General features: G+C 42.8%; 1 protein-coding gene across 19 annotated transcripts in view; it reads left to right on the top strand.

The window, feature by feature from the left end:
• Positions 1-4,070: 4,070 nt before the first annotated feature.
• The window catches only part of CEP72 (centrosomal protein 72), a 79,341-nt gene continuing 69,049 nt past the window's right edge, over positions 4,071-14,362 (top strand). For 18 of the 19 annotated variants that reach the window (XM_043540369.1, XM_037889874.1, XM_043540367.1 and 15 more), the window contains exons 1-3: positions 4,082-4,164; positions 10,094-10,221; positions 11,784-11,976. In XM_043540369.1, coding sequence (XP_043396304.1) covers positions 4,104-4,164; positions 10,094-10,221; positions 11,784-11,976 — 382 coding nt within the window. In that variant the 5' untranslated portion in view covers positions 4,082-4,103. Of the gene's footprint in view, positions 4,165-10,093; positions 10,222-11,783; positions 11,977-14,362 lie in introns of all 19 variants that reach the window. The other variant, XM_037889870.2, reaches the window with a different exon arrangement.

Below are 14,362 nucleotides of genomic sequence, written 5' to 3'. Positions count from 1 at the left end.
ATTAAAAATTTGATCAAGTAACAATTAAAAAAAATTCAAAATCTCATCTACCTAAACTTGAGACTAAACCTGTTGTTCCAAATCGGAATTTAGTAAGACTGAACTTCACCCGAGGTATTCAACAAAGTAAGATTTATAAGCATTCATCTGTACTGAATTCACAGATCATAAAAAATATGTTGAGTCACATTCGTATTGTTCCAGTTCAAAATCAGTGCAGTTCAAAGTTAAAATATGTCTCTCATAGCAATATTTCATGGCTAATTACTTCTTAGATAGCTTATCTTTCTCTAGTGTCAACAGAGAAAATGTTTTAGGAAAATCATTTACAAAGGTTAGTGAACAAGATTGTTAAAAAATGTAAGAGCGTATCAAAAGACAGAAAGATAAAGGGCAAAATTCTTCACTGATTCAAACCTGGTACTATCTCATTAAAATGAATGAAGATGCAGGGAGTGTTAGCCAATGGAGAAGGGAACCCATTGTATTTCAGGTTTCAGAGTAGCAGCCATGTTAGCCTGTATCCGCAAAAAGAAAAGGGAGGACTTGTGGCACCTTAGAGACTAACAAATCTATTTGAGCATCAGCTTTCGTGAGCTACAGCTCACTTCATTGGATGCATTCAGTGGAAAATACAGTGGGGAGATTTATATACACAGAGAACATTTAACAATGGGTGTTACCATACACACTGTAACCTTTAGTAATGATAATCAAGGTGGGCCATTTCCAGTAGTTGACAAGAACGTCTGAGGAACAGTGGGGGGTGGGAATAAACATAGGGAAATAGTTTTACTTTGTGTAATGACCCATCCACTCCCAGTCTCTATTCAAGCCTAAGTTAATTGTATCCAGTTTGCAAATTAATTCCAATTCAGCAGTCTCTCATTGGAGTCTGTTTCTGAAGTTTTTTTGTTGAAGAATTGCCACTTTTAGGTCTGTAATCGAGTGACCAAAGAGATTGAAGTGTTCTCCGACTGGTTTTTGAATGTTATAATTCTTGACGTCTGATTTGTGTCCATTTATTCTTTTACGTAGGGACTGTCCAGTTTGGCCAGTGTACATGGCAGAGGGGCATTGCTGGCACATGATGGCATATATCACATTGGTAGATGTGGAGGTGAACGAGCCTCTGATAGTGTGGCTGATGTGATTAGGCCCTATGGTGGTGTCCCCTGAATAGATATGTGGACACAGTTGGCAACGAGCTTTGTTGCAAGGATAGGTTCCTGGGTTAGTGGTTCTGTTGTATGGTTGCTGGTGAGTATTTGCTTCAGGTTGGGGGGCTGTCTGTAAGCAAGGACTGGCCTGTCTCCCAAGATCTCCCACGATCTGTCTCCCAAGATCTGTGAGAGTGATGGGTCATCCTTCAGGATAGGTTGTAGATCCTTGATGATGCGTTGGAGAGGTTTTAGTTGGGGGCTGAGGGTGATGGCTAGTGGCGTTCTGTTATTTTCTTTGTTGGGCCTGTCCTGTAGTAGTGGACTTCTGGGTACTCTTTTGGCTCTGTCCATCTGTTTCTTCACTTCAGCAGGTGGGTATTGTAGCTATAAGAACGCTTGATAGAGATCTTGTAGGCGTTTGTCTCTGTCTGAGGGGTTGGAGCAAATGCGGTTGTATCGTAGAGCTTGACTGTAGACAATGGATCATGTGGAGTGGTCTGGATGAAAGCTGGAGGCATGTAGGTAGGCATAGCGGTCAGTACGTTTCCCCCGCTGTTCCTCAGACGTTCTTGTCAACTGCTGGAAATGGCCCACCTTGATTATCACTACAAAAGGTTTTTTCCCCCCAGCTCTCCTTCTGGTAATAGCTCAGCTTACCTGATCACTCTCGTTACAGTGTGTATGGTAACACCCATTGTTTCATGTTCTCTATGTATCTAAATCTCCCCACTGTATTTTCCACTGAATGCATCCGATGACGAGAGCTGTAGCTCACGAAAGCTTATGCTCAAATCAATTTGTTAGTCTCTAAGCTGCCACAAGTCCTCCTTTTCTTTTTATTGTATTTCAGGACATCAGGAGGGTCAGAGGAATGAAAACAGACAAGATTATTGGTTTCTGCTTTCAGCTTCTATTTTCTTTTCCTTTATTATTTGATTTTTAATAAAGGAAAGGCCCATTGCAAAATCTTAATTTTGTGTTAGCCATATTATGCAGAATTACATCAATACCTTCATATGACACTGAATTTTAGTATATTTTTTTCTCATTTTGTTGCTGATATAAAGTTTTTTTCTCCATCCAAGTTGTATTTTGACAATTCTTTTAACCATTCCAAATATGCTAGAGATGTGTTAGATTTCTATTTTATGAGAATTTCTCATTTTGCTACTAACAGGCATACTAGTGCCCATTTCTTGGCATATGTTGAAAGATTTAATTAATCTACTAAATCTAGTATATAGACCAGGAGGCAGGGGCAGTTATATCTATTCATAATTGTTACCTTTGCATTTACTGCAAGAGTACTTCTGTAATTTGTGACAAAAATATTATGTGGGACAGTTTTTAGCTGATAGTTGGTAGCATCTGCACAGTTTACTTTGATTAGCAAAACCTGAGGCATTTTGAGAGTCTGGTATCCAGTAATATCTATTTAAGATTTTCTTGTGGAAAACTGTCAAGATAATGAACTGGATGTTCTGCTATCTTTCTTCTTGATCTTCTTCAGACAATGAAATATGATTCCATTTTCCCTTGTATCTCATGTTAGTGTGTACAACAATGTGGTTTGTGTATAATGGCCACAAAGGTATCTTTTAATACCAAATTTAAGAAAATCTTTTAATGGAGACATTTGTTTGTTTTTCCACATATGCCTAATTGCTGTTATATAATTCATAAGAAAAATGCCATATGACAGGGACAAGGCACAAATGATATATTTTGTATAAGACATGGAACAAAACTGCCAGAAGAAATTAAAGCTGTTACTCTGTATATATGTCTTTGCATTCACAAGTTTGTAGTATTTGTACAGTCAACTTTAACTTTTCTTTGTTCTGTATGAGGCTGAATATTGAATTTGATAAACCTCAGTGATCGTTTTATAGTAAAAGAGCTAATTTAATCTTTGAAATGACTAGGGTTTTTTATACAGTAGATGTATTTGGGATGTTTGAGCTATCTCATATTTAATAAAATTCTACATTTTTAGTCACAGACTATTTTGTGAAATGTGTACTGTCCTAACTGTGACACTGCATAATCTAAGACCATGTAAAACCAATGTGAGAAAAAAAAAGAAACAAGAATGTCTTTGCTCTTAGAATAGATGGTTTCCATCACATCTCAAGAGGAAGACTAAAGCTCTATTTTGAAAATATTGGATACTATTTCAAATTAGCTAAGAGACTTAGGAAACACAGGTTTGGCTATGTGTATTTTTTCTATCCCTGGAAACTATTATTTTGTACAAATTATGCATTGGTAACTCATCATTATTTATTGTTATAAAGAATAGAAATTGATTTTTATTATTAAAATTGTCAGAGGACAAAATTGTTTCATGGGCAGGAATGACTTAGTCTGATAAAAAATTAATCAGATTATCTTCACACACAAGGGTATTTAGATGCCCAGAAGCAGGGCAGTTAGTTTTCCAACCTAATCACTGGTCTTAGATGGACTTCCCTTTTGGATTTGGGATTTTTGTTTTTGGATTTTTTCATTCTCCAAAGCACTGATTTTGGGAATTCAGTGTTGCTCCCCCTATTAAAAAAAAATAAAAATCCAATCAATGCCCAAAAAGCCAACAAGCGAAGCACAGCTAGGTAGGGGAGGTAAGGCTCTGGTCTAGGGGCCTGCTGCACATTGATTTCAATGGGCCTTGGAACAAGCTCTCAACCAGCGTTGTTCACAGCACTGACCCTGGGCTACAGGCTGCACCCAGCACGGGGCTGGACACAGACACGTCGGGGGACCTGCTGCTGCAACCCTAAGCCCCGCCCCAGTACTTCAAGCGGCAGCCGCCTGCGGCAAGCCCCGCCCCCGCCCCTCGCGCTTCCCCGCGGAAGCCCCGCCCGCAGGAGGTGTCTGGTTGGCCCTTCAGGCGGGTATTAGCATTAGGACGTCAGGGCGCATGCGCAGTGTTTGAAAGCAATGGCGGCGCTTACGGAGGAGGCGGTGCGGGAGAGAGTCAATCTGCGGCACCAGAACCTCGGTAACCAGCTCCCATCCTGGCGGCGCGCTCCTCCAGGAGAGGGTGGCAGGGATGGTCGCCGGGGACAGGAGCCTGGAGATGAAGACAGCAGCTTCCCCCCCTCGGTGGCGGTTAAAACCGTTAATCCGGCGGCACTAGGCGGGTTGGAAAACAAGAGGCGGGGCTTATGTAGTGGTACCGCTGACCAACGGGAGGAGACGATTGACAGCAGCTGGAGCTCCCCTTTCGCGCCCTCTCCCACCCGGTGTGGCTGCCTCAGGCAGGCCGCTGGCGGGGAAGGAGGGGCTGTGGGGGGCGGGGCTGAGACGCGTTGCATGCGCCTGTCAGGAGCTGACCCGCCCCCTCGTATGGCGGTGTGGGAATGAGGGCGTGGCCACGCTTGGGAAGGGCAGGGCGGGGCTTACTGGGGTCCCCCATCACCCTGGCCTTGCTGGTGACTGATGGGCCCTGTGGTTGGTCAGATGCCCCCCAGCAGCAGGTTAGCAGGGATGTGGCATGCGGCAAGGACGCTTAGGAGGCGGGAGATTATCAGCTTGGCCACAATGCCCAGCCCTTTTCGCAGCACTCGGCTTTGCCTGTCACAGGGCTGTGCCCGTGTCAGCTGCTAGTGGCTGCCTGGCCTGTTGCTACAGCACAGCAGGGGGAGGACATCACCGCCGCCGCCCCAAGTGGCTGAGGCTTGGGACCTTGGCGATGATGGTCAGGGTTTGATTGCTGCCTGTGATCCTGGCGGTGGCAGTCTGGACGTGTTTGGTTTCACAGGTATTTGCTCTGAGCCCACCCACATGTTCAAACTGTACTGGATTTTAAAACGGCAGCTGTTGTGATCGGAGCAGCCTGAATCCCACATCATAAGGGAGGGGGCAGAAATGACTTTGTACCACCTTTAGAGCTCCCTGATTGTACACAGGGGGCTGGCCCTTTGAGTGGCAGACAGATACAACTGTCATAGTCCAGCTGCGCTCTGGCCATGCCCCTCTTCCCTTCATGATGCTCCCTACAGCAGGGACTGTGGAGGCAGTATATATCAATGGTTAGGGGAATCCCCAGTTAACCGATAGATGGTGATTTTACAGTAGACTGTGTAGGGGGATCTGGCTCCCTGTCCTGTTTCTTGTCCCATAAATATCTGTGGAGGCCTCCAAATTATTAGAGTCAGAGACCATTGCTTTATGCCAGCTATAAAAGGTGCTGGGAAGCCCACTTTCAAGCAGAAAAAAGTGGAGTATTAGGGTATATCTACATTGAAATGAAAGACCCCAATATAGCCACAGCTGGTCCAGCTCAGCTAAATTGGGCTGCAGGGCTAAAAATTGCTGTGTAGACATTTGGGCTTGGGCTGGTGCCCGGGTTTTGGGACCCTCCCCCCCCCCCGCATGGAGTTCCAGAGGTTGGGCTGTAGCCTGAACCCAAACATCTACACAGCAGTTTTACAGCCTGAGCTCCGAGAGCCCAATTCAGCTGACCTGGGCCAGCAACGGGTGCTTAATTGGAGAGTAGATGTACCTGCAGAGTGCAGTACTGCTCTCACTTAAACTAGTTTTAATCCAAAGTAACTCTGCTAAAATTAAATGTATTACTTTGGTCTTACACCAGTGTATTTCAGAGCAGTATATAGCCCAACAGCTGTAGTGGCTCATGTCACAATGAGCATAATCTTCCATTTCTTTGCAACTCATAGTCATTTATTCCAGTGCAAAGTGAGTATAAAGCTCTGCAAAATTGGAATCAGTAGATGAGTACTTAAGATGGAGGCCCATTAACCAGTAAAAGCACCTTTCTTTCCTCACTTCGCTTCCAGTCAGGCTAGTGTAATCAGACTAATCTTTTTTCTTTAATTGGTACGCCATCTGTGCACTTGGTACTATGTGAAATTAGAGAAAGATCAGTTGCCGGTTTGAGTACCTCACAATCCTGATTAGACTAGCACGGATAAAACAGCACATGGACTTACTAAGTGACGATCCAAACTCAAATGGATGCAGATATCTTCCTTTGTTTTCCAATGCATTTCTCTCTAAAGTGGGTTGACATTGAAAGACCCCTAGGAAAAGCATGTCTTAAGGAGTGTATGAGTGTCGAGAACGAGAAGTAAGTTGGCATGCTAGACGTGAAAAGGAGTAGCTTGGAAGAATAGACTGTTTTAATTCAGTTGTAAATTGGGAAAAGCTCTGGGCAACAGTCACCTGACTTCAGATGTGCAAAGACAGTACTGTGTGGTTCTCTTGCAACGATAACAGCTAGAAACTTTGGGACAGATTCTGCTTGCCGCTTAACAAATGTGCAATATGGGAAATGGCACAGAGAGCCTCCCCTTGCCAGCTCTTGCATGGTCCACATAAGGATCAGGGAGAATTGCATTTGCTGTACTTGAGGGGCATGTAACATCCCAAGGATGCATTGTGCGTGGTAGACACAGTGCTTACCACTGTCAAGCCATATGCGAGATGGAGGAGGACATAAGCTGCACCCTACAAAGAAATGTAATAGTGGGCATGCAGCATCTGTGTCAGGGGTGGGTTTCGAATATTGTATGGAGACTGGTTAAGGGAGGGGGACGTGACCCTCCCTGCTTCTCACCCCCTGACGGTCCCCCGGGACCCCTGCCCCATCCAACCACCCCTTCTCTCTGTCCCCTGACCACCCCCGCAACCCCTGCCCCTACCCCTGCCTGGCCCCCCGCCACCCCATCCAACCCCCCCCCCCCCGTTTCCTTCCTTACTGCCGTGCCAGGACCCCTGCCCCATCCAATCACCCTTTCTCCCTGTCCCCTGACTGCCCCCGCTGCCCCATCCAACCCCACCCCCTTCCTGACTGCCCCTCCAGGACCCCTGCCCCCATTCAACCCCCCCTGTTCCCCGCCCTCTGACCGCCCCGACCTCTATCCACCCTCTGACTACCCCCTGACCATCCCTGCCCTCTATCCAACCCGCCCTCCTCCCTGCCCCCTTACTATGCAGCACAGAGCACCGGGTCAGGCCAGGCTCTGCAGCTGCACTGCCCCAGAAGCTTGCAGCCCCTGCTGCGCCGCCTGGAGCATTGCGCCGGCGGTGCAGTGAGCTGAGGCTGCGAGGGAGGGAGAACAGCAGGGGAGGGGCTGGGGGCAAGCCTCCCGGGCCGGGCAGAATCTGGCCCGTGGGCCGTAGTTTGCCCACCTCTGATCTATATGCTTAGGAACTCCCAGTTGTGTAAGGGTGTTTGATTCAGCATTGCTATGCTCAGAAGCTCCCAATGTTTCCTTTAGTGTGGTATGATACCACATTTCCACTAAGGGCTTATCTACGCTACCACTTGAATCGATGTAACTTATGTCACTCAGGGGTGTGAAAAAGTCACCGTTTTGTGACGCAGGTTACATCGACTTAAAGCAGTGTCTACTCTGTACTGTGTTGCAGGAGATGCTCTCCCACTGACATAGCTTCCGCCTCTCATTGAGATGTAGTAATTATGCCAATGGGAAAGTATCTTCACCAGATGTGCTGCAGCTGCTCCACTGTAGCACGATAGTGTAGACTAGCCCTTAGTGTGGGTTGTACCCACAGCACTCAGTTCTACCCTCTCCCCCCCCCCCCCACTTCAAATCAAGCCTGGATTCTGCGGTATTTGGTGGCTATAGAAGAGTGGACTCATTACTGATGTACCCCATTATGGCTGGGTTTGGGTATTAACTCTGCTCATCTAGCGCTTCCTGCTGACATCCACTCTGGCACTGCAGTGTCTCTCCTGTGACTCAGATCTCCAGTCAGGTCACATTAAAGCTCTCCTCTTCCACAGTATCAACATCCCTAAGGGACCTTGTCCCACACAGTACTGGTCATCAGTATGACATCTCCTGCCCTTCCAGGGCTCCTCTTCCATTCCCTTTTTCTGTCAGAATACTGGCCCTAGAGTATTTTATACTTTTCCCTGGAGTATTTTAACCAAATTCAAAAGCGAAATACAAACCAAAACGATAGCAACTTCTGCCCATTCCCTCAGGTTTAAATTTTTAATCCATCCTGGAGTCTCCCCCAGCTTTCTGTTCTTCTGGAGAATGCTCACTCTCACAAGTTACTTCCCTGGAGCCTTGACTCTTCTTTGGATCCTCCACTTCTGTCTATCCCTAACATTGTCTGCCTATTGGTTGGCTTTTATCAAGTCCACTCTAGGAGTTCTTTTCACTCTGCCATCAGAGCCTGGCCCAGGCATATAAACTCCTTCCTGAAGCTCTTCAGTTGAGTGCCTGGCTGGATTTCTTTTCTGGAGGTCCAGGTCCTGCCCTTTGTTTCAGAGCTCACTGGCAGAGTATGTTCCACCCCAGTGACATCTCTGTACCTCCTGCATATGGTCTCTGGTACTCAGAGAGGGACTGCAGAGTTCTTTCCATGTAGCCCCCTTCTGCTTTAGTCTTCCTCCTTTTACAGAAACCACCCAGCTCCTCCCTAACCGAGCTTCATTTTTAAATAAGCCTGGCCCACCCTGTAGGTGAAACCAGGTGTGTTAATTGGCCTTGCCAGCCTACGTTAACTGTTTCACCATCTGTGTGAGGTAAACACCCCATTACAATGGCATTGTGCTCCATGTCTATCATAGAAATCTTCTTGCTCACTGTTGCTTTTGTATGACTAAGCAGACTTTTTACAGTAGTGACTGTGCCACCTTTTCTTTTCAGAATGCCCCTACCAGCATGAACTCGCACACGGTAATTGTAGGGTCATGCTGTGTGGAGGATGCCATTTTGCCTTAAAATGGCATCCTCCATGTGGTGTGACCTTGCATGTACAATTTACATGAGTTCCTGCTGTGCGGAGGATGCCATTTTGCTCTACCAAATGCCATCTTTCATGTGGCATGACCTTGCAATGCATCATGCTATGTGGAGCATGCCATTTTGAGGATGGATAAATGGCATCCTCCATGCAGCAAAAGTGCTGATTCACCATTCTGCTGTGATCAGACCTCACTACAGAACAGCCCTTAGTACATCACTAATAATACTTTTGTTTTTTGATCTAGAAATATCTCGTAAAGCACATTCTTGCTCTTAACTGTGAGGGTTTGATCCAAAAGGTGCTAAATGTCTGCGGCAAGGTGCTGAGCACCCTCACGTCCCATTGATTTCTATAGGAACAGTGTATGCTCAGTAGGTGCTTACAATCAAGCCGCACATGACCTGCAGGGTTTTTTTGTGTGGGGTGTTGTTTTTTTTTTTTTTTTTTTGCCATTTGGTTATTTATCTGATGAAATACAAGCTGTTTCTGCTAAAAGAACTAGGGAAGAAGTTTTGTTTCATCACATAGACCCAGAAGACAAGTACAAAAAGGCTGGTTGGGTACATGCCAATAAATCCATTAGAATGTGGCAGAACTGTTTGGTTAGAAACTAGGTTTTAGTGTAATAATTTAGTGGCTTTTTAAGAAACTGCCACAGATCTATCTAGTTGAAATAGGTATACTCTGTTCACAAGTTGATATTGATGTAATCTGACGGCAAGAAACATAATTTACAGATGCACCCCTCTTTGGCCACATGTGAATGTCATTAGAATTTTGAGAATGGAAGCGGAAGTGTTGCTTTCTATCCTCTGCCTTTGTGGCTCAATTTCCATGCAGACAGCTTGGTGGGAAGCAATACAGATGGAAGGTGTATTATCTCCCTCAAGGTCCTCTTTGCAGTTCTACCAAGCAGCATATCTGCAGACAGTTTTTAAAATCTGCCCTCATAGGCACAGGGAGGCCAGTCGCTGTGATTGTTAGCTCTACTTGCCGATGATAAATATTCTCCAGGTCGTTGACACGCACAACCCTGAAATCACCAAAAAAAAAATTAAACATGTATCTTGCATTTCTGTCACTTCAATATCAGGTGTATTTAACATAATTAGAATAATTTCAATAACTTCATTTGTCTTTAGATAAATATATTCAGGTTTCACATTTTCTCATTGTAGCTGATGTCCGATCATTGTCTCTTCCTGGAACTTATCATGAAAAGATTACTCATTTAGGAAATTCTCTGAAAAATTTCACTCGCCTAAAATCCTTAGACCTCTCTCGCAATGCATTGGTTAGCTTGGAGGTACGTTTTTTGTTTAATTTTTTTAAATGATTATTTAAGATAAATATAACAGGAACTGGGTTAGGTCTTGAAGTCATGGAGAAAGGACAAGAGGATTGGGGGAGTCATATTGAAGGTTTTATGGAGGTTGGAACAATATTGGATTTTTTTGTGCTTTGCAAGCCCGGTACCTTATGGAAAAATGATGGAGGGTACAGGTGGAGGGGGCACCAGTTTACCTTCTGATAAACTTGAAATTCAGTATCTGTAAAGAAAATAAGTATTTTGTGAGCAGCCTCACTACCTGCTCCATCACCAGCACAGCATGCAGATCTTGATTTAGACCCTGATCCTGCAAACACTTGTGAGTACTTTTTTTTTTTTTTTTTTTTTTTTTTTACAAGTAAATGGAGCTTTGGAGGATTGGTAACAGAATAGTGTTTTATCTCCAAATGACAATTTTGAATCTAGTTTGGGTTAGTGGTCAAAAATTATTTGCTGGTGGCTGTTCAGAGCACTGTGTGAAATGATTTTGTAGTTTTAGTCTAATTCCAAGTGGACTGGAGTCCAGATTATAATTGGCACCCTTGGTTGTAGTCTCAGCAAAAGCTGGCTTGGAGTCTGAACTAATGTATTAAATTTACAGGTTGTCTTTCTCGGAGATTGTGGCACTTCAGTGGTTTAGTATGGGGAAACATGCATTGCCATGCCTGTGCTATAGCTCCTTTGTAGTTGAAGGAGGATTTTAGTTTCAAGTGCTATCAATCCATCACCTTTTTCAGGTTGTGGCCCTGATCTTAAAAAGACTTACACTCATGCTTAATTTAAACACGGGTTCAACCAGTGTCATCGGGACTCTTCATATGGGTAGAAATAAGTATGTGCTTAAATCTTTGCAGGATCAGAGTGTAAGTACATAATCGCTTACCTCAACCCTTTTTGTGAAGAGCAGCATCAATATGCTATATTACTTTATTTTACATAATATCTGTAGTATTTCTTGATAGCTTGAGAGCTCAAATTGATGAATGTCAATACTTAAGAGGTGCTCAATTCACATTTAAGTGTCACCACTCTTAACTAATTGTTCATCTTGCTCAGCAAAATAATGTTAACTTCAAAAATGTTTTAAGTGTCACTAGAAAATTTTAAATATTTAAAGATGCCACTAGAAGACAGAAGGGCTTTATATGCACAGAACAGGTATGGCATGGGCAGCGGTTATGAAGTTGTCCCCAAGTGCTCTACCACTCAGCTACAACTGTTGTCTGGAAGGAACATCTTCTTGGTGGATAGTTTTGATACAGCCAAAAAGAATAACAAATAATGTCACTTGTGATTTTTGTTTGTGAGGTTTTTAAAAATGTTCATGTGTGCACTAGAACCTGGAGTGAGACCAGCAACTCGTTTCACATAGGCCACCAAACAGCTACAGGCAGCTGGTAAAGACTATTAAGTCACTGGTTGCCTGGCTTTGATTTATATCAATGACCTAGTGTATTTCACTCTATGAAAACGTGAAGTTTATTGGAGTCATATGTGAGTACAAACTAATATGGTTTCTATTTTCTATATATTAACAGGGCATTCAGCATCTGATATTTTTAGAAAAGCTCAATCTCTATTACAATCACATTTCATCACTGTCTGAAATATTTCGACTTCATAGTTTAACTGCACTCAAGGATGTGGACCTCCGTCTCAACCCTGTAGTTAAAAATGAGTCTGATTATCGTCTTTTTGTTGTGCACATGCTTCCTAACCTTAGACGCTTAGGTAAGTACAATTCAGAACTTCAAAACTTAATTGAGTTCTTGAAATTTTAGATATAGCGTTAGGTATCTTGTATGAAAGAGAAATATATATGTGTATGTATCAAGAATGTGTCTGTGGTGTGTGATTTATGCAATTTATTCCATATGAGTGCCAATGAAACCTTTATACCATGTCCACATTTATTCTTTAAAGGCTATATATGTACTTCTAAGAATGTTGTTTTGGTGGTATTTCTTAAATGTATGGAACAAAATGTTGTATCCCTGCACCTGGCTTTCCAGGTGGAGGGATACCTTTGTTACCATAATAATGGCTAGCTAAATGGTCAGTAGGACTTCTGATACCCTTTTTTATTTATAACTTTTAAAAAATATGAAAGAATATTAGATTAGATAGAGAGGAAGGATAGGCCACTGACTAAAGAGCTAACCTGGGACTCAGGGTCCTTTTCCTGTGCTGCCACAGGCTTCCTGGGTGACCTTGGACAAGTCACTTAGGTCCAGATCCACAAAGGTATGTAACCTGTGAAATCAATGGATGTAAGGAATCTAAATACATTTGTGAATCTGAGCCTTAGTCTCTGTGCCTCAGTTCTGTAGCTGGGAAATAGAGAGATAATAGTATTTCTCTGCCTCCCTGGATGTTGTGAGAATAAATACATTAAAGATTGCCAGATGCTCAAATACCCATGGTAATGGGGGCCATATATGTACCTAAGATATCTAGATAGTCTCCAGTCAATCTATCTACCTGTGCACATTAAAGCATGTTTTTATTATCATCATGCTTGTGCTTCTTTGTGAATGCAAATTGTCTTAAATTAATCTGTAAGCTCTTTAGTGCAGGATCTTTTTTTTTTAAATTGTGTGTTGGTTCAGGAATCAGTAGGAGCCATGTCCTATACCAATAGCATGAATTGACAGATTTAGCCCATCACTCCAACAGGTTTCTGTGGTTGATGTACATTACCAGCTTAGTGCATGCTAGGGTTTGAGACCGAGCCAATGCCATTTATCAGCAGCAGGGCTGGCTGTTGCATGAACTTAAATACATAATGAAGTTCAAAGCTGATGTGCATTAACCTTCGTAACATGATTATTTAGGGTATTCAGTACTCTATTAAACAATTTTAGATCATTCAAATATCCCATTGCAGATGTTCTTTAATACAAACAGTTTTATAGACTTTACGGATGTGATTTTTCTAATGTTCTCACCACTGGTCTAGCTTTGCTCCCCTTGTCTTCAGTAGTAGAAGAATAAGGCCAACACTGAGCGCTTTTGAAAATCCCACCCTATGTTTAATTTGAAAAAAACATTACCAATGTTGACTATGTTTTGAAAATGCAATATATTTTTTCTGAATAAAGATGTTTTGAATAAAGGTTTAGAGTAAACATTTTGTAATATGAAGTGTGCTCTATTCTGTTATGCTTTTGTATTAATGTTTTCTATGAACATATGGTTTGATTAATTAGACACACAAATATGCACACCGCTATTACACAAATTAACTGTATACGTAAATGTTTTGATAAGAAAGCTTACTATTTCCTCCTTGCGTTTATTTGTATTTCAAACTTTCTGATAATGCTTATCAGGACTTCTGCCCACAACTAACTTATGACTAGTGGATATATAGGGAAGAAAACCGTATCCTGTAGGATTCTTTTAGCTTCTGTGAACCAATCCAACAGTTAAATAGTTAGTTCTTCTGTTTTAGTATAAAATATCACTCTGAGAACTTGTCTTTTCCCCTTCCCATAGAATTGTTCAGAACAGTGACCCATTTTCAGTAGTGCTTTGCATATCTTTTGCTGTCAATAGTGTTGTTTGTGGCTTTGTAAGTTAAAAGATTTAAGTATCAGGATCCTTTAAAAGGGAACGTTGGGTACATGCAGCTATACTACCATAGCAAGATGTTAACTTAAAAAAAAAAAAAAAAACATGCCAAATACAAACCTCTTTAACTTTTGTCTCTTTGTTGAGTAGTTCATTATACAAAGAAAATTAGGACAATTGTCATTAAGGCCATCTTCCCCTTCTGCTAGCCTTAGAACAGAATTCACTTATGTCTGTGTGAATGGAGTTGCCAGTCAGCCCCAAATATAAAGCTCTATTTTCGTTGCGGAGCCAAAGGGAGAAATCTTGTCCCACTCAAAATCAATAGAAGTTTTGCTGTTGACTTCAGTGGAGTCAAGATTTCAACTGAAAGATCGTAAAAAGAAAAGGAGTACTTGTTGCACCTTAGAGACTAACCAGTTTATTTGAGCATGAGCTTTCGTGAGCTACAGCTCACTTCATCGGATGCATAGCATATCGTGGAAACTGCAGAAGACTACAGTGCTAATAAACGATGGTCACATCAACACCACCCCATACCGGA

This window comes from Chelonia mydas, chromosome 2, assembly GCF_015237465.2.
Source record: "Chelonia mydas isolate rCheMyd1 chromosome 2, rCheMyd1.pri.v2, whole genome shotgun sequence".
NCBI lineage: Eukaryota > Metazoa > Chordata > Testudines > Cheloniidae > Chelonia > Chelonia mydas.
Note: the sequence above shows the minus strand (reverse complement) of the source record. Positions and strands in the feature narration are given on the sequence as shown.